Source organism: Trachemys scripta, chromosome 3 (genome assembly GCF_013100865.1).
Source record: "Trachemys scripta elegans isolate TJP31775 chromosome 3, CAS_Tse_1.0, whole genome shotgun sequence".
In the NCBI taxonomy this organism is placed as follows: domain Eukaryota; kingdom Metazoa; phylum Chordata; order Testudines; family Emydidae; genus Trachemys; species Trachemys scripta.
Genome location: NC_048300.1, coordinates 6,616,629 through 6,636,415, shown reverse-complemented (window position 1 = coordinate 6,636,415; position 19,787 = coordinate 6,616,629). Strand labels below are relative to the sequence as shown.

The 19,787-nt window shown below is 40.5% G+C and overlaps 1 protein-coding gene across 1 annotated transcript in view; it reads left to right on the top strand.

The window, feature by feature from the left end:
* CFAP61 (cilia and flagella associated protein 61) overlaps positions 1-19,787 on the top strand; it is a 182,367-nt gene that overhangs the window by 23,533 nt on the left and 139,047 nt on the right. The window contains exons 9-16 of the mRNA XM_034764040.1: positions 918-1,009; positions 2,701-2,793; positions 4,125-4,312; positions 8,335-8,374; positions 9,710-9,849; positions 17,604-17,730; positions 18,116-18,193; positions 19,474-19,680. Of these exons, the coding sequence (XP_034619931.1) occupies positions 918-1,009; positions 2,701-2,793; positions 4,125-4,312; positions 8,335-8,374; positions 9,710-9,849; positions 17,604-17,730; positions 18,116-18,193; positions 19,474-19,680 (965 nt within the window). The remainder of the gene's footprint in view (positions 1-917; positions 1,010-2,700; positions 2,794-4,124; positions 4,313-8,334; positions 8,375-9,709; positions 9,850-17,603; positions 17,731-18,115; positions 18,194-19,473; positions 19,681-19,787) is intronic.

The window sequence follows — 19,787 nt, the reverse complement described above, 5'->3', positions numbered from 1 at the left end:
AAAAAAAAAAACAACTGGAATAAAAGTAGTAGGGAGAGAGAGTTCCTCAGGTAGACTGGGAGGGAGAGGAGAGAAGGGAAATCTTCTTTTATCGACTGGGTTTTTTTTTTTAGTAAAGGGTGAATATAGCAGGTGGAGTAAGTAGTTTATACTGAAAACTAGTGACCCTTGGATTTAAAAAAAGAATGAGACTATTAGTAAACTAGTACCTTCATTTAAGCCTTTTGAGATGTCAAATTTGTCTGACAATTTTTCAAGCACTGTGTGATAATTTCCCACTAAAATACACAGGATCTCAAACGGCAGACTTCCATAAAATGTAACTATAGTCCCTTTAAGGTAGGGAATTAACTATTTTAATTTTATAGATGATAATCATAATACTTCAGATTGCTCTGGCACCTGCCATCTGAGGATGTGTCACTTCTTCACAAACACTAATGAATTAAGCCTCACAGCATCTCTGTGAAGTAGAGAAATATTATCTCCATTTTACAGATAGAGAGACTGATGGAGACAGGTTAAGTGATTTGCATCAAAGATGGGTCCTTAATGCTAGGAGACAGACTATCCAATGAGTGGTTCAACCGTTGATCCACATTGTCCCCCTTCAGTTAGAGTCCAAATATAATTTTACATCTAAACACAGTATTAGTCAGGAATGTCTTCCAGGTTATCTTTTGTTCAAATCCTCTGTTTTAAAATGACCTCTACAGTTTTGTCTTCAGAGTAAATAATCAGATATGCTGAAGTCTTAATAAAGTGAATGTAATGGCTCAAACTTAACCATGATCATAAGAAACATCTTAATGGTGGTGTTCTGCTGAGAGTTATACTTTGTGTACTGCTGTGATTCTGATGTTTATGGCTCCATTTTGTAAGCTTGTTTGAAGCATTTACTCCTTTTCATTATTCAGATGAAGAAAAAAGCAGCCAAACAAGTCAAGAAGCTGAATCTGTTTTATCTCAAAACTCTGAATGTATTAGTGCCCATGATATGGATATTCAGGTAATATTACTAAACATAATTCATGAGACATTAAACAAATGCCATAACTATCAAATACAGGATGCCTTTTAAATAAAACACTAGAAACATAGTCATAAATTCAGAAGGATAAAAATTGAGATTTGTTGTTGCTTGTTTAAAAAATACATGCAAAAGAGGAGTCCAGACTACACTTAGTCCACTATGTGGCTCTTTATTCACCCAAGTCATGCCTCCCTGTTTACACTGCTCTTTTTAGCAGTGTAGTGTCCCACTGCCTCCCTGCAGGAAAAGACTCTGGCAGTGGGGAAGGGGTCTGGCAACTGGGAGGTAGCGGGGAAAGGCTCTGGCAGCGGGGGAAGACTCTGCCAGCTCTCTGCTGCTGGATCCCTTCCCAGCAGCAGGGAAAGATTCCAGGAATGGGGAAAGGCTCTGGTGGAGGGAACGCTTCCCCACTGCCGGAGTCTTTCCTCGCTGCAGTGAAAGACTCCAGCAGTGGGGAGCTATTTAAGCCTTTTTCCACTGCCTCCCCTCTGCCAGAGCCTTTCACTGACACATATAGCTACATGCCGCAGTGTGGACACAGCCTGCTTTTCACTGTGCCATGTTAGCCATATGTACACTATCCGCTGCCTCCAGTGGTGTGTAGTATAGATGTAGCCTGAGTAGTTAAAGTATCTAGCAAGATCCACTGGAGTTGGGTAAGTACTTAACTATAAATCTGCTTGTCTGTTCTTTTACAAAATTACTCCTGTAATTTTGAAGATGTCAGACTATTAGGGTCCCTCTATTTCCAACTCTTTTGCAGTACTTTAAGAGCATTCATACTCACCTGTGCAGTAAGGCTCAGGGAAGTTATGAAGTAGTCATTAGGATTATTTTGAAACCACTGGCATCTGAATTGTCTTGAAGCATCTGGAAAACAGAGGAGGAAATAGCTAGAATTAAGTTGGCCCTGGTGCAGCTTTGGGGAAGGCACTGCCCACTGACTATGAGTATGCTTGCATTCTGTAACACTATGGGAGCTGAGCACTTAGGCCTTGTCTAAATTAATAAACACAATAGCTGTAACTGAACTCCAGAGAAGCTCCGCTGTGGGAGAAGCACTAGTGTAGACCAAGCTTTGGCATTTTTGCCACTATGTTGTAGAATTAAGTGACGTGGTAAAAATCCCCATGTCCTAACTACACTAGCCTCCATTGTTGCTACCCCTGGTGAAGCTCCAGGGATGATGAATCGTAACTATGAAATTTACTAGTTCAGATGCACCCTTTACAAGCCAACGTAAATCTGGTAAGGCAGATGGCAAGGAAGGTGGAGTTAGGATTGCCAGATTCCAGTTTAGTTGCAGTAACAGCCTGACTAAATTAATCTCTATCTGCCAAAGGAATCTGGGATGAAGAAACCAAGCAGAAGACTCTGGAATGTTTTTGTATGTGTTTTTATTGTCCTTGGTGTTGCAATAAGCTGCCTTTGTCTGCAGATGTAATTGGTTTTAAAAGGACTATTTGAAATGGCAAGAGTCATGAGCCAGTTACACTAGGTAGTGTTCCATAGAGGGGGCTTTCAAAAGCGCTGTGAGTTTTTACATTGATTTAAAAGGGATCAGAGTTATGAATGAGAGCTCAATATGTCCAGAATTAGTGATCCACAGGAAAACAAATGATTCATGAATCTTAATTTGTATATGTTACTGATCACTTTCTCTTCAGATGGACACTAAAACTGAAGATGTCCTTCCCCAAACCTTGGATATTGCCACCTCACATTCTACAACAGAAAGTGTTCAGAATAATGTTTCAGAGGTGAGGTCCAGGTACAATCGAGAGTTTATCAAAATACTCATCCTCAGTGCATTTTTTAATGAAATTCATTTTTTGGCACGTGGCCACCCAAGGCTTTCCCGTTGTTGCCAACTTTTGCAATACTTGGTATTTTTCTTAAACATTCAGCTCCTGGAGCCATGTTATTACAACAGAATCTCAGCTTTCATTAAAAAAAAAAAAAAAAAGGTAAGATTCTAGCCCTTGTGGTTCCAGAGAAAAGTCTGAAAATGTGTTACCTAAATGCTGAATAACCAGAGGACAAAGAAAAAGAATGCAAAGTTATTACTTTTTCAAATCATTAATTTTTGTTGGCTGTTTCCCAACTGTATTGACACTGTGATTTGCTTTCACTCTTTAAAGTGAAATAATTTGTTATAAAATCTTTATTCAATATTAGCATTTAGGTGACATAGCAGGTTATAATAAATCAATTGACACGACGCACATTGAGTGGATTGATTATTTTAAATACTTATAAGGTATGGATATTTTGTACAAAGTTCTCATTTGAGACCTATACAATAGTAATCAATTTTAATATATTGTTAGATTTGGTATTGGATCTCAGGGAGACCAATATACCAAATCTGAATTCTTCCATGCAGATCTAAAAGGAAAATTTTTTTAAGCAACAAAAAATAATATTTATGAAGTACAAATATTCATACATAGGAAATTAGCATTTCTTTAAGTGAGATGACACAGGTTCCCTTACTATGCAAGACTATGTCATGATTTATACCCCCTGCTACCTCACAGAAGTAATTTGATTTTGTATGGGGTCAAAGTTAGTAGAGAATTTGGCCATAGAATTTTAAACAATTGTATCTGTCTTTTATTCTCCCTTTCAGTCTATTTTCAAAACTAGTTTCTTGTTCTTCAAATATAGCGGTTGTTAATCTCCAAGATGACATTTTCTGAATTGCTCTCATTTTTGTTCTTTCAAATTTTTTTAAAATTTGGATGGAATCCAAATTTTTACATTGGGAAAATATTTCCTAAGATTAAATTTCTGTTACTGTTCCACATAGGGACAGTAATGAGAAATATCTGTTCCCAAACATATTGTTGTCTTTATTTCAAACCTCTTACTGCAGGCATTAATCATTTTATAGCCATCAGAAATTTCATTAAAAATGCCCCCCTAAACTTCTAGATGTGGCAGAAAGTAGTGTGCTGGGTGAAATACAACTCTGTATTTCTGCTGGGAATGCTGTAAAATAAGAATGATGCAACAAAAGATTCATTAAACAAACACACAAAAAAGGAAATGTGGTTTCAGTTTGGTCCCTTGTCTCTTCTTGCTGCAGAAGGAGGGCGTAAACATTGTTTCCAATGCTGAATTGCCAATAGATGATGTCATAGGCACAGATTTGAAAGCCGCTGGGACACCTACCTTAGAGACTGACGAGAGAGATTCCTTTCATCCTGTGTACAGAGGAGCTGTAACTGCTTTCTGTATTCAGCTATTCTGTATTGATGAGAAACATGAAACAAGGCAAGTATAGACATATAGGTATTCGGTTTCTAGTTTCTAATAACAGCTTAACAGAACCCTGATTTATTAAGGCAACTGGGGGAGTGACAACATCTGCTGCAGTTAAGGTTGAATTAATTTCCATCTAACTGTTTGCGTGCATTCACTCATAACTTTATGAAGCATTCACCTTCCACCTAAAATTTTTCACACATCTCCTCTGATGGGGTGCCCTATGACAGAAAAGTTATCAGGTTGCAATATAAGCAGCCATCCTTTTTTGGGCAAATACTAATTGCAGCAGTGGAACAAGGCTCACATATCCTGTAATGGGGCAAACCTGTCTTTTTAGAGTGGAGGAGGCCAGCAGATCCCATGCCAGGGAGCTGGACTGAACAAAGATCCAGGAAATGGCCTGGTAGAGGAAAAGAGGAAGCAGTGCCAGGGAATAAGGAATTGGATGGCGTGGGGGAGGGACTTCAAGACTCTGTTCCTTTATGGGCCTGGGATAAGGAGCCCTGTGGGTAGGATGTGCAACAATAAGCACCAAAATAACAAAATGTTTCATTATTATTTATAGGTCTTATGGTCCCTTTGATCTCTGGGTATATCTCTCACTGACACTCTGCACTATGGGGACCATATAGTCCTAAATTTATACCCCAGGCCACAGACCATAAACACAGAATTTGACCCTCTCCTTCAAATGAGTGATGCCCTTGATCTAGATGATTGGTTTATCAGAAAACACTCTTAAAATGTCTCCAAGGATGAGGTAGTTTACTCACTAGGAGCTTGTCTACATGGGAAATGTACAGGCACAATTATGCCACTGTAGTTATATCAGTGTAATTTCTGCATGGACACTCTTACTTGGAAATAAGAGAGTGCACACGATGAGTTTACACCAGTTTAACTACAGTGGTATAATTATACATTGTAAGTATGTTGGTAAATTTCCCCATGTAGACATACTCAAAGTCACAATTTAGTTTGTTCCTCAGAAAGAATTATAGTACGTAGCAGCTATGCTAGATTCCACTTCTCCAGGATGAGATGTGTATCACTGTGGATCTGACAGATGATTTAACAGAGCCAACAGGTGTTTCCTAGAGATGAAGTTATGAATTTTGAATCTGATGATTGTAACATTATTTGAAATACTGATGGCACATTTCCACATGAGACAGCCTCAGGAGACCCTCGGTGACTGACAAAATCTAAGCTTCACTTAGTGGTAGTCCAGAAACAAAGTATAATTAGGAGTGGACTTCAAAATTCCTTCAATACCAACTGGATTCACGAAAGATTCACCCTGCTTGGAATGGGGAGCCCCCCCACAAAAGGTGTTATGTACCCCATTGAGTATCAGCAGCTGTATGTCTATTTTCTGGATATGATGACAGTCCTAACTGTTCTAAGAACCTTGCGATATTTTAGTATCCCAACAGGTGGCTATGTTTCAAAAAGACAATCAGATTTTTATAAACAAGCAAGGAGGGTCAGGATCATGCCTCTTGGGTCAGGAAATCCTGTTACGTGTAAGATTGGGCAGTGTCCCACAAGACATTCCCTTGTCACGTACCTGGAAGAAAAAGGAAAGGTTATATTGAGAGCTATATGTGCTACATGTGCAAGTATCCGTTATGTTCGCATTCAGGAGAGATGCAAAGCAGCCATATAATCTTCTGTATGTTTTTTACCAAGCAGTCTTGCCTAGATTCAGCATTGAGAAAGAAATCCAACTTTGAGCTATCAGTTTTACAAATCTATGGGTTGTATACCAAGGGAAATCGATGGGCACAGCTATCACTGAATTCCACTATACCTATTCTGGAATAATTTCCCCGTGTGGACACTCTAATCTAAAATAAAAGAGAAGTGGAGTGATTATTCCATAATAAGATCACTTTTATTTTGTAATAGTATGTCCATATGGGAGAGTTATTCTGGAATGGCTCCCAATGTAATGGAACAGCTATAGTGGAATAGTTATTCTGCTATAGAATCATAGACTATCAGGGTTGGAAGGGACCTCAGGAGGTCATCTAGTCCAACCCCCTGCTCAAAGCAGGACTATAGCTGTGCTGGGAAATTTCCACCGTGTAGACAGGACCTATTTGTGGATTAAGAACATCCAGCTTTTCTGCCCTCTAGCAGTTTTGTTTTGCTGGAGGATGTATCTTTAATTTATTTGTCCACCTTTATATTTTTCTCTTGACATTTCCCCCTTCACACTCACCATTGTTGTTGCTGCTCAAGGTATGCTCACCTTGCTTATCATTATACACTACAGATTGCAGTCTCCTTTACTTTTTTTCTTAGAGACATCTTTGGAATTGGTCAGACTCCAAGATGGATATCTCTGGGAAAAAGATCATTATTTACCTGTAACTATTTTTCTCTAAGCTTAACACTGAAACAGCCACCTTGTCCATGCAGTTGAGTTGTCTGTAAATCTTGTGACTTAAATATATATAATAATAATCATATACAACATATATCTGTCTCTCTTTAACTTTACCTGAGTGTATGTTTACCTTTTTCCGTGAAAGAAACTGACCGCTAGAGCACTGGGGGTAGACTAGGTATCAGAGGGGATGGCGTGAGATAATTGAGACTGGGAGTGGTATTTTAGAATGTTGTACTCAAGGAATTCCTACTGAACTTGCATGCAGAAGCACAGATCCAAGAGTAGTAATTTGCAGAAATGTAACAGTTACTGAGACGTAACTATATTTTACCCCTCAAGGGGAATTCAGTAGTGAAGAATTTGTATTATCCATTAGTTATCAAATGTTTTCATCTCTTTAAATCTAGAGCCAGAATGTGGACTGGAAGTAATATATGAATTAACTAAACTTCCAGTCTATCTGAAATTAGATTCTTTGATCCTTTGCTAATGACAGAAAAAAAATTATGATTCCTCTGGGGCCGCCCTCATTCTTCAGCCCACTTCTGTCAAGAAGATACTGAGTGTTGGAGAAAGGGACATTGCATTGTCATGGATTTACTATATGTGGGGAGGGGGGAAGACTCTTCTCAATTAAGCATAGCTTTACATTTATATTATACAGGATAGGTGAATGTGTTACTGCATTATTTTGGTTCTACAATCCCAATCCCAACATGTGGAGTCATTGTATTTTCATAAAGTTTCACTTTTATCCACTCAATTATAAACACCTCAGTTAAAAATGATTACTCTTTCCATTTTTATTGGGACTGAAACCACAGGAGGGTTATTTACTTTAATTGTTTACTGCCACTGTTGTTAGTCTTTTGAAATAACTGTGCATGTGAGTGTTGGATGCATATAAAATACATACTTTTTTCTCTTTGAGAGAGTAGAAATAAAACTTCCACATAACTCTTGCTGGGTTTAGAACAGTTTCATATTCTTTTATGTAGCAGAAACCGGATAAAATAATTAAGTTTTTATTGTCTTACTCAACTTGAACATTACGTTTCACTTTCACCAGGGAAAAGAAAGGGGATTTATTCCAAAACACTAGGTGAAAAGTGAAAAGAAGGAAAATGTACAGGAACAATTTTCAAAGTATAGATGTTCTTTTAGTTTTAAAGGTATTGGATAGGTCTACTAAATGGATATTAGTGGAACAGTAAGTCTTTTGGTGCGTGATGGAAATACTTTAGTCCTTAGCTACAACTCTTTGTACCCCCTGGTGATCAGACTTACTGGGCACTAATGCTACTCTGACAAAATTTCTAAAAGTCTTCTGCAGGATGCTTCTGAGTAAACATCATCTTACTTTTATTTCTTTCTCGCAAGAGGAGACTTCTCTTGAGTTAACAAGCTCAAATCTCTAGGCTTACTGTTGCTTACAGTGCTGGAAAATGACAATTGAAGTACAGCATACAACTTCTGCAATTGATTAGTGCTGAACTAGATGCAATTTCAGATTAGAAAGTATGAATAAATGCTGCCTGGATGGATGGGGGAGAGAAATCTTTTGAAATATACAGTACATATTGCATATGCTTTTGTTTATTCACATAAAAGTGTTTGCTCTTGATTGCAGGTCACTGGATTTCTTGCAATATGTTTTCAAGCTCTTTCCAGTACGTATAAATGAAATCTTAAGGTGAAACAAGTCTTTTCTTTGAAAGTGAATGAAAATGGTATGATAAGAAATAAAATCACTTGTAACTTGTACATAGCTTGATTTCCCCCCTCTTTTGGGGGACCCACCCTTACACACCAGCATTAGGGGCCTGTGGGAAGGAAATCTCTGTGAGGAATCACTTGTTATTGTTGGGTGGTAGCACCATAATGGATAAAGTTGAGATTAGTTTACAATTTAACTGTTTTTTTTTTCAAAGTGCTCTGAAATTCACATTCTTACTCTATCTTGAAAATTGCTATGCTTCATGGGGATCTGGGATAGGGCTACTTATCCAAATTTGATGCTCTTTGGTCAAGGAGTTGTCAAGATACAGCCCCCCCCCCAATCATGTAACATCAACATTTTAGAATTCCTATCATTTTTTTTGTGTACCCCGAGGATTCAGACTTTGGCTCAGATCCACCACAAACTGATTTCACCCTCTTAGGATTGAATGAGAAACAATATTTTAAAAGTTATTCAAGATCAAACTTGGATCTACAAGGTGGGTTGAGCTAGGTTGATGAGTCAGAGAAAGTAATTTGTGTACATGCAGCAGAACTGGGGCTCTGTTGCAAGTCAGAGTATTTGCAGCCAGCCTGATGTCAGAGTAGGGGGCTAACTTAAAGTTACAGGCTGTGGCTATTGAACTCACGTACTTTGAGTCCTGGCACTGAGGCCATTTCTGAGAATGTGTGTTGTACATATTAGTTGCTCTCTGCCAACATTCCGCAGGGGATCCTCAGGAAGTTTTGCACTAACAAGTAAATTTCTGGTTTAAAAGCTGATATTTCAAACTGCTCTAAAATCCACAGAGACAATCCTCCATCCCACAACCTTAACTCTGCCCTCTGAGTGATGCCTCAGCATGGTCCTGAAAGACCTCAGAGCACACGATCCTTCCAGATGGTATGGAGCACTGTGGGGAAGTGGCATATGGGTACAGTAAGAGAAACTGTCAGATTGAGTCCCCACTAAGACAAAAGTTGTATTTAGGGGACCTCGGATCTTAAAGCATGAGGTTCAGCTAAAAAGTATGGCTGGACTTGTAGCCAAAATTCATCAACATCTATATGTGGTCCAATCACCACTAGAGAGGGACAGAGTACCACAGAGTGTAGGTGAGAATTATACTTGCAGCACTGTGTCTATTTTAAATGTTGATCTACATTTATTTGTCCGTTTTTTCTTAAGTCTCAGTGGGAACCTGTTTAAAATTTGTTTTTTAAATCACTAATAGCCTGTTTGTTGTTATTGACTGATATAGAGTATTCTTTGTCAATCTTTTCAGGACAAAGACTTTTGCATCATCACAGTGCCACATCTTGTGCCAGAATTCCTTCTGATCCAGAATTTTGTTCGAGTTAATCCTTCCAGCCACTCCACTCTTGATCATGAGCTCTATGTGTTTCACCGTGCAGGACTGCTCAAGTAAACGTTTTGCTATAACAAAGTATATTAACATAAAGGGACTGTATAGACCGTGGCTGAAGTACTTTATATTTTTATTTAAAAATAATTAATTAATGACTTTCCTTCAGTGAAATTACAAATAGGGAGACGGCTACAAATGCAAAAGCAAACAAGCTTCACCGGCTTGCAAAAATTCATATTAAAGTAATAAGCACAGTAAAGTGCTACATTAAAATGTTAAATTAACAGATTCAGATTAGTTACAGATGTAAAGTGGTATAAAGGAATTAAATTCTCTGAATTATCTAATTGTAGACTAAGAGCATGTAATAAACATGGGGCAGATAAGGAACAAACCAATCTAATTTCTTTCTTTGACAGATAACCAGCCTCGTGGATAATGGGGAAGCAGTAGACATGATATATCTGGACATTAGGAAGGCTTTTGACATAGTTTCACATGACCTTCTCACAAGCAAACTAGGGAAATGTGGTCTAGATGAAATTTCTATATGATGCACGTACAACTATTTGAAAGACCATACTCAGAGTAGTTATCTATGTTTGCTGTCAAGCTGAGGGGCGGGGACATATCAAGTCGGGGCTTGCAGTGGTCTGTCCTGGGCCCAATTCTACTCAAGATTTTAATTAATCACAGAGATGCTGGAGTGGAGAGTGCACTTATAAAATTTGTGGCTAACACCAAGCTGGGGGAGGTTGCAAGAACTTTGGAGGACAGGATTAAATTCAAAATGACATTTATAAATTGGAGAATTGGTCTGAAATCAATCAGATGAAATTCAATAAGGTGCAAAGTACTGTAGTTAAGAAGGAAAACTCAAATGCATAAATTCAAAATGGGGAACAACTGGCTAGGTGGTAGCACTGCAGAAAAAGATCTGGGGGCTATAGTAAATCACAAATTGAATATGAGTCAATGGTGTGATGCTGTTGCACTAAGGGCAGACACCATTCTAGAGTGTATTAACAGGAGTGTTGTATGTAAGACACGGGAGGTCATTGTTCCGCTCAGCTCTGGTGAGACCTCAGCTGGGGTACTGTGTCTGGTTTTGGGCACCACACTTTAAGACAGTCATGCTGCAGGTTGCCTGAACTGTAAGGTCCTTATTGCACCTTCCTGTTCACTGTTTTCTGCCTACTGGATCATTACCATTTTAATCAAAGACTGCCTTACCTTTGAAGCAATGCATCTCTGAAACACACAGACCACAATGATAACTTCATTGGGAAAGTCCATTTCATCACCTTATTTACCTCTTAATTTTCTCTTGTAGGGCATGTACTTTGTATCTTTTAAGTTTTGAAATACTCTGAACATTGCTGTTTGCTGGGATATTGGCCATGGTCTTATGTCATGACTTTAATAGTTTATTATAACTCTTATGCTGTTTAGCATGATAAAGTTTCTTGCTATGAGATTCATGTCTTCCACCTCTTTCATAGTGTAGCAGCCATGCAGGGCCTGTAGCCTGTCTTGAAAGGCCCAGTGCACCCTGTTACAATGATATATTGTCCATCCCATGGTCTTGTAAATTCAGTTGTTCATTGAATAATTGCTCAGCAACACTTCCATTTTGAACTTGTAATTAGTCACCTCAGGTGATATACCAATAATTCATGCAGTAACAACAGTTACTCATGGGCCTAAGCAAAAGTTTATTTCCAGAGAAGGAAACTGGGCTTCTGTGTGTTATGTACAGAACCCATTTCATTTTCCACTTCGTAGGAAGTCATTGAAGTAATTACTGGTAATCTCAGGCATAGCTGTTGAGTAATTCATGAGTGAGATTGGTAGCCATGTGTCCTTTTGATATTTGTGATCAAAATTGAACTGGTCATAAAGGTTTTGTTAAAATCTCTACAATTCTGCATAAATCACGTGCGTTCCAAGTGGTATGCATATTTCCATGAAAGCACAAGGGTTAGGGCATCAGTGATCTTTCCTCAGACTGCCTACAGTTCTGGAGGACATTCCTTCTGAAGAGTCTCTGAAGTCAGACTTCAAAATTAGCTTGTGAGCGAAGTTCCGTGATCAGAAAATCTAAAGGGGAAAATGGTTCAGGGTAGTGGGAAGTTTCTGAAGAACATAAAATTCAATGTGCAGCAGCAAACTCGCTGTCACTTAAAGGCAAAATATGAAAAGTAAAAGATCAATATATTCTAGAAGTACCATGAGCTTTAAAAATTCTGGTGACTGGAAAGGGAGTTGCATAAAATGGATTAAAAGAGAAATCACAGGGTTGAGTTAAGGGGCAAAGTAGAGACATGAAAGGGCAAAATCAGAAAAAGAATGGCACAGGCACAAAATGAGGTACTGATTAGCAAAGACAGTAAAAGGAATAAGAAAAAGTATCAAGTACACAAAAAGAGGATGGCAAATGGAAGTATAGCTCTGCTACTTAACAGAGAAGGAGAACAAATAATAGATGACAAAGCAAAGGCTGAAATGCTTAATGGATACTTTCCTTCAATTTTCACTAAAAAGCATAATAATAATAATAATAGTGTCCTGGCTTTCTGAGCAGTCAGAGGAACTGGACTTCTAGAATGGGTTTATTCCATACTGGGAGAGAAATGAGAATACACAGACCCAGATAGATTTTCCTAATCTATCGTACTGACAATAGACCCGACTTTCTTGTTGAATGCCACCTCCGTTTTTTGCAGGTGCTATTTTGCAGGTGCTATTTTACTCATGCTAAAAAATTGCTTCCTGCAGTTAACTATGGGTACAAAGATGACCTCTTTGACATCTAATTATTTAATTTGCTTAAACAAATATATTAGTGCAAATCTAGTATCTAGAGGTAAAAGAAGCTCTGGATGCGACCCTTGCAGCAATAGCTGGCGATGGCCTACTCCCAGTTCAGGCACCACCTGGAAAAGGTCATCACCATTCCCGCAACGATATTCACCTCACCCCGGGAATGTCTTGGAAGGAGTCCCCATCAACAGCACTCCCCACTCGGTCGAACTGGTCTTGGAGGTCTTGTATCACAGTTGGGGGGCGCACCTCAGCAATCTCCACACCCAGGATGAGTGGTCCATGGAAGAGATGATGTTACACACTAACATCAAAGAGATCAGGGCGGTCTGCAGGGCATGCACATTCTTCCTTCCTCACCTGTCGGGCAGAGTGGTCAGAGTCTTGACGGACAACACAGCCTCGATGTTCTACATCAACAGACGGGGAGCTCGATCCTCAGCCCTGTGCCAAAAGGAACTCCGTCTCTGGGACTTCTGCATCGACCATGGAATCCATCTAATAGTAATGTCACCTCCCGGGGGTCAAGAACACGTTAGCGGATCACCTAGGCAGGGACTTCTCCACTCACCGCGAGTGAGCGCTCCACCCAGAGGTAGCCTGTGCAATCTTGCAGACGTGGGGATTTCCCCAAGTGGATCTGTTTGCCTCCAGGCAGAACAGGAAGTTCCACTGCTTCTGCTCCAGATGGGGTCTGGGCAAGGACTCCCTCTCCAATGCCCATCCTGGGCAGGAAGCCTGATGTATACCTTCCCCCCTGATCCTGCTCGTCAGCAGGGTCCTGGTAAAAGTCAAGAGAGACAGGGCCCAAGTTATCATGATCGCCCTAGCGTGGCCGCACCAACATTGGTTCGTCATGCTGTTGAGCTTGGCGGTGGTCCCGTGGTGGCCTCTGTCGGACTGACCAGACCTGCTGTCACAGAACCACGGTCGACTCTTGCACCCCACCCTCGTGTCTCTCCACCTCACGCCGTGGATGCTGTGGCTGAACCCTGAAAAACTGACCTGTTTGGAGGGAGTCCAGCAGGTTCTCCTGGGAACCCTCAACTAGATAAACCTACCTGGCAAAGTGGACGAAGTTTTCCCACTGGGCGGCTGAATGGGGCATCTCCCCTTCACTTTCTTCGGTGCAGTCGATCTTAGACTACCTGCTGCATTTGAGGAATCAGGGCCTGGCACACTCCTCTACCAAGGTGCATCTGGCGGCTATCTCCAACTTTCATCCGCCCGTCCAGGGGCAGATGGTGTTCTCCAATGACATGACGGTCAGGTTCCTCAGAGGTCTCAAGAGACTTTTTTCCCTTGGGGGGGAGGGATAGCTCAGTGGTTTGAGCATTGGCCTGCTAAACCCAGGGTTGTGAGTTCAATCCTTGAGGGGGCCACTTAGGGATCTGGGGCAAAATCAGTACTTGGTCCTGCTAGTGAAGGCAGGGGGCTGGACTCGATGACCTTAAAGGTCCCTTCCAGCTCTAGGAGATAGGATATCTCCATTCATTATTATTTATTAAGTTTGGTCCCTGGTCCCTCAGTGGGATCTCACCTTGGCTCTGTCCGGGCTCACAGGCCCGCCCTTTGAGCCTTTGGCGTCGTGCTCCCTGTCTCACCTATTGTGGAAGGTAGCTTTCCTGGTGGCGGTGACGTTGGTGAGGCGCGTCTCTGAACTGCATGCCCTGACCTCGGAACTGCCATAGACAGTCTTCGATAAGCACATGGTCCAGCTCTGGCCCCACCCGCACTTTCTTCCCAAGGTGGTGTCCATTTTCCACATGTGCCAGGACATCTTCCTTCTGGTCTTCTGCCCGAAGCCCCCTGAGACTAGTGAAGAGAGGAGCCTCCACACTTTGGAAGTAAGAAGAGCCCTGGCTTTCTACCTAGATCGGACAAAGCCTTTCTGAAGGTTGACTCAGCTTTTCATCTCTACAGCTGATAGGATGAAGGGCCTCCCAGTGACCACGCAGAAGATTTCTAACTGGATTACCTCTTGCATAAAGGCTTGGTACGAGCTGGCAGGGGCCCCACTGCCAGTTGTCAGAGCCCACTCGACTAGAGCGCAGGCATCCTCGGCGGCCTTCCTGGCACACATTCCAAACCAGGACATCTGTAAAGCTGCGATGTGGTCCTTGGTGCACACATTCATGGCCCATTATCTTGTCACTCAGCAGGCCAGGGACGACGCTGGGTTTGGCAGAGCTGTGTTGCAATGTATATGTCCGTGAACTTCTTACTTACCTCCATGGGTACTGCTTGAAGTCATCTAAGTTGAATGGACATGAGCAATCACTCGAAGAAGAAAAGACAGTTACCTTTTTCCATAACTGGTGTTCTTTGGGATGTGTTGCTCATGTCGATTCAATGACCCGCCCTCCTTCCCCACTGTCGGAGTTTCTGGCAAGAAGGAACTGAGGGTGGAGGGGGTTGGCAGTGCCCTATATGCCGTGACATATGCGTGCCACTCCAAGTGGTGCCAGAGCCAGTTCCCTACGGATGCGGCTGAGGGAAAAACTTCCGGCACCGGTGCATGTGGCGAGCGCACACACACCTAAGTTGAATGGACATGAGCAGCACATCTCGAAGAACACCAGTTATGGAAAAAGGTAACTGTCTTTTCCTGGCGTTTATAGCAATTGTCAAATTTTATATTTTTGAATCCTTCTTAACAGAAATACTTGGTTTTGTGATGGTCAGGTCTGACATCCTCCCGTTGATGTCTGCAGAAGCTCATGGAACAGGAGGCAGATCCTTAGCTGGTGTAAATTTTCATAGCTCTCTTAAAGTGAGTCTAGAGCTATGACAAATTACACAAGCTGAAAATCTGCCCTCAGGTCTTTGACTGGAGTTGGAGAGGGTGTCAATTCTGGCATGTTCACTGTATCCTTTGTGCCAGCTGAACAGCTCTGGACTATATACAAGCTTTTCACTGAGCATCTAACACCTCTTGTTGGGCTCGTGGGGTTGCGCATGTAACAACCTGTCAGCTTCCCCGGTGGCCCCTGTCAGTTCCTTCATCTGGAGCTAGTCAACTTCAAAATGGAGAGCTACTGAGCTTTCAACATACCAAGCTGTTAAGCCTCTTGAGTTTTCAGTCCCCTCTGCTTCATCAGCAAATTCCCCTAACCAAATAGTTGCACATTTAGTTAACTATCTGTACACACGTGTATGCCATACCTATCCCTTCTTCTCACTGATTATTAAAATAGCAAAAAGCTTCAGAAAATTACTCAAACTTGTCCCAAGTTCCTTGAGAACATGGTAGCAATAGCAGTCAAGAATACTTTTTTCCACCTTCAGATAAGACTTCATGCCTTCCTCTTCTTCCTCAAGGGCATGGCAACCATGATCCATACATTCAGCATCTCAAGAATGGGTTACTGTCATTCCTTTTACCCAGGGCTATCAGTCAAAGCCAATCAAACTCCACCTTTCCAACACACCGCAGCCTGTGTGGGACTAAACTACAGTGAACACATAATACTAGATCTCCAACCCCCCTGACTCCCTTTTCATTTCATAGTCTCCATCTTTAAACATCTTCTTGGGTTGGGACCAGGCTTCTGTAGCACCTGCCTCTTCATCCCTAGCTCTCCAAGACTGCTGTGCTAATCAGGAACACAGTAGTGGAAGGGTCCAAAGGGAAGCTGTCAGGAGTTGGAGGTATTTTCAGTGCTGGGAAGCTGTGGAACATGCTAGCAAAGGAGATCGGAATGTGATTCTTTCTGATCATATTCGCCTTGTATAGTAAAACCCACCTCTGCACCAAAGCCTACTCATAATAATAGACGTCAGAACAGTGATTAAACAAAATAATAATTTTGAGTACAAGTGATGACACCCTGGGAAGGCAAGAGTGGAATTCACTTTTGCTTTTCATTTTATGCCCCTATACTTTGACTATATTTCACCACTACTCTGCAAGAGAGAGTAGCATATGAAAACAGGTGGATGGAATGGGAAATGTTCTGCACCCTTAGTCATAGTGGTTGCTATCAGCAAGACTGTAGCATTACTTTCTGGTTTAATTTAAAGCCCAATTCAAAGCCTATTTTCTGCTTGCTTTTACTTTATTATACCCCACAAGTGACTCTCATTGCTTCCCATCTGCTAGGCCTTCATCTCTTTTGCACATTCACTGTTTGATTTAATGTTCCAACTGAATCTATTTTTACTCTTAATTCAATTTTACAAATTTAGATTTAAGGCCTGCTATTTTATCATTTTGACTGAAAGGAAAACTAACCCTGCAACAGTTTTTTTTCCTCCTTGGACTGCAGTAAACATTTATTTTTTTCCCCAGGTAATTTCATTTAGTCTGTGCCATTTTTGCGGACAATCTAAGGCTCCAGTCTAACAAATGCGTGTGCTTAATTTTAAACATACAAGTAGACCTTTTGACTTCAATACACCTACTCACATGCTTAAAGTGAAGCAAGTGAGAAGGTGTTTTGCAGGATCAGGGCCTAACACAATGGTTCCTAGCCTTTCTTTGTTGGAAACTTATTGGTGTGGCATTGATGTCCCCAATGTCCTCTTGCTCAGTGTTCCAGCATGGCTTCTTTATTTTGTTTTCTCTCTCATTATTCTTTTCTGTCTCTGTCCTTTTTTCCTAGTTTGGTCTGATTGTTTCTCTCTCTGTGTATTTTTTTGTGTGGTTGATTTCTATTTTATAAGATTTTTTTGGTTCCTTCCTATGATGGCTCCACCCTCATTCACTAGAAAGCTACGTGCTGCTTGGGAGTGGTGATGATGGGGCTGGGCCGTATGTACTTTAACATCGGCCAAGTATTGTGCAGATCCATGTGGGACATTTTATGTAAATTATGTAATGAGCTAATTTACAGGTTTGAAAATAATTTGCATAGAACAGTACATTTCATGTTTAAATAACTGTGTGGAGTTAGTGATAGTGAAAGGCATTGACTTGATTGAACTGGTAAATGAAATCGTCTGTTGATCAGCCGGGCAAACTTTTCATTTTTATCTCCTTTAATAGGTCATTTAAGGTAAGAGCAGCAACAACTAGTGATACACCTGCTGTTGAAATGCTCATCAAAACTCTTGACTTGAATGAAAGTATACTGGATGACTTAAAGGTCTTCATTCAGGCTCGCAGAGATCCAGTGAGTACTTGTTGCAGACATACCAGTCGTTGTCCATTGCATTGTCCAATGTTAAACCTACCATATACTAAAATATCTTTCCTAGGGTCCAAACCTAATCCATTGAAGTCAATGGGAATGTGGCCATTGGCTTCCAGAGGAGCAAGATCAGGACAATATGCCTTACATCAGTGGGACTCTGTTTGGTCACAGGGGTCTATCCATATGGAGCTTATTGCAGGATTTTAGGGAAAGATGACTGTAATAGAACAGTGCACAGAATGTACAGAGGGGAAAGTATTTTACATTTAGCGTGTTATTGAAAATTGCAGTTAAGATCAAATAGCAAACTTAGAATTCTAATATTGGGTGTAAATCAGTGATCATATTATCATTTGTCTTTCAGGATGGGACACCAGTCCAGGCATTTGTAGCAGAAGTTTTGGATCAGATAGTTGGCATTTCTGTTATTAAAAATGAAATGGTAAATCTCTTTGTATTTTTTTCCTTTTCCTATTTAAGATGTGTGCCCTGAGTTTGCACAGTGTAATGCTGACTTCATTATTATTTGTATTACAGTTGCCCTGGCCAAGATCTTGGCCTTCTGCTAAGCACTGTACACACACACACAGTAGAAGTCCCTTCTCCAAAGAGCTTACAATCCACACAAAGACAGACAAAGGAAGGATTATTATCCCTTTTTACAGATGGGGACCTGAGGCACAGAGAGAGATTAAGTGACTTGTCCAAAGTCACACAGGGAGTCTGAGGTGAAGCAGAAAATTGAACTCAAATCTCCTGCATCCCAATCTGAAGCCCTAACCTCAAAACCATTCTTTCTCTCTCTGATTTGATACTCCTTTAAATTTAATACTACAAACCTGTATTTTGGCCCATATTTTCCAAAACAGAAAACCAGCAGTTTGTTCCAGCATATTGAAAATGGCACTTCCACTCCTCTCAAATTGCCTTTTTTTACAATAGCTTCTGGGTAAAGTGCGTCATACACATTTAACTTCAAAGAAATTAATATTGTTTTAAAAATAGATAATGGGTGGGGTTAGAAGCAGACAGAAAAGCTGTCAACTGTAATTGGGAGGTGAAGAGAATGAATATTTCCAATTCTGTTTTAAGTTAGTTGCTACAAATTTAAAACTTTCCTGGCATTTTGCTGGCACTAAAAAGGCAAAGATTTGTAATATTCAGTTTTAAAATCATATCAAGCAAGGTAAGGATTTTCATAGATGGTTTTTAATTCTTCCAAATGCATTGAAATCCGGGGTCACTGTCTGTAAGGTGGCTAAACTAGCGCAAACCCCAACTCTCCTAACAGGATGATGAAGGAATTCATGCATGGGGCTCCTCGCAGAGATTTTCTTCCCAAAAGTCCCCTGCTCAGCTTTTACTGTGGGAGAGACAATCTGGCCTCTCTCTGATACCTTGCAAAATAGAAAACTTATTTCTTTGTAAATATCTGTCAAAAAATGTCAGGCACTCACATGCTTTACTGCTGGGGTCAGATATACATTTCTTGTAGTAAATAAAGCATGATGAGTTATACAAATTGATTTTGATACAAAGGAAAGATTGTGAAGAACCATTTGTTTGGCTAATGTGCTTTGCTAGTGAATAGCTCTCAAGGTAGTCTTGTTTCAATGTTCAAATTTCATCATTAATAAATATAAAGGCAGTTTGCTGTCACATCTTTTATCACAAAACCACAACTCTTTCTTCATCACTGATTTAAAATGTCTTATTTCCTAGGATATTGAATATATCCGTTCACATTACAACCTTGAAGATTTTATTTACTTCAATCATCACCAGCAGGAGGAACATGGCCATCTGTACCACTTTGCTCTAAATCCCATATTCCATCACTATACCAAATATTTTCTGAAAGAGATCCTTCGCTTAGCCTACAAGTCTTGCCTCTACTACCCTATTTATCCACAGTCTGTGGACGGCGAGGTAAAAGAAAAAGTTGGCAGTGATTTTATTAAATATCATAGGTCCTGACCTTTATTTTCCTTAGGTTTTTTTGTTTTGTTTGTTTGTTTTTCTATGACTGCATATAT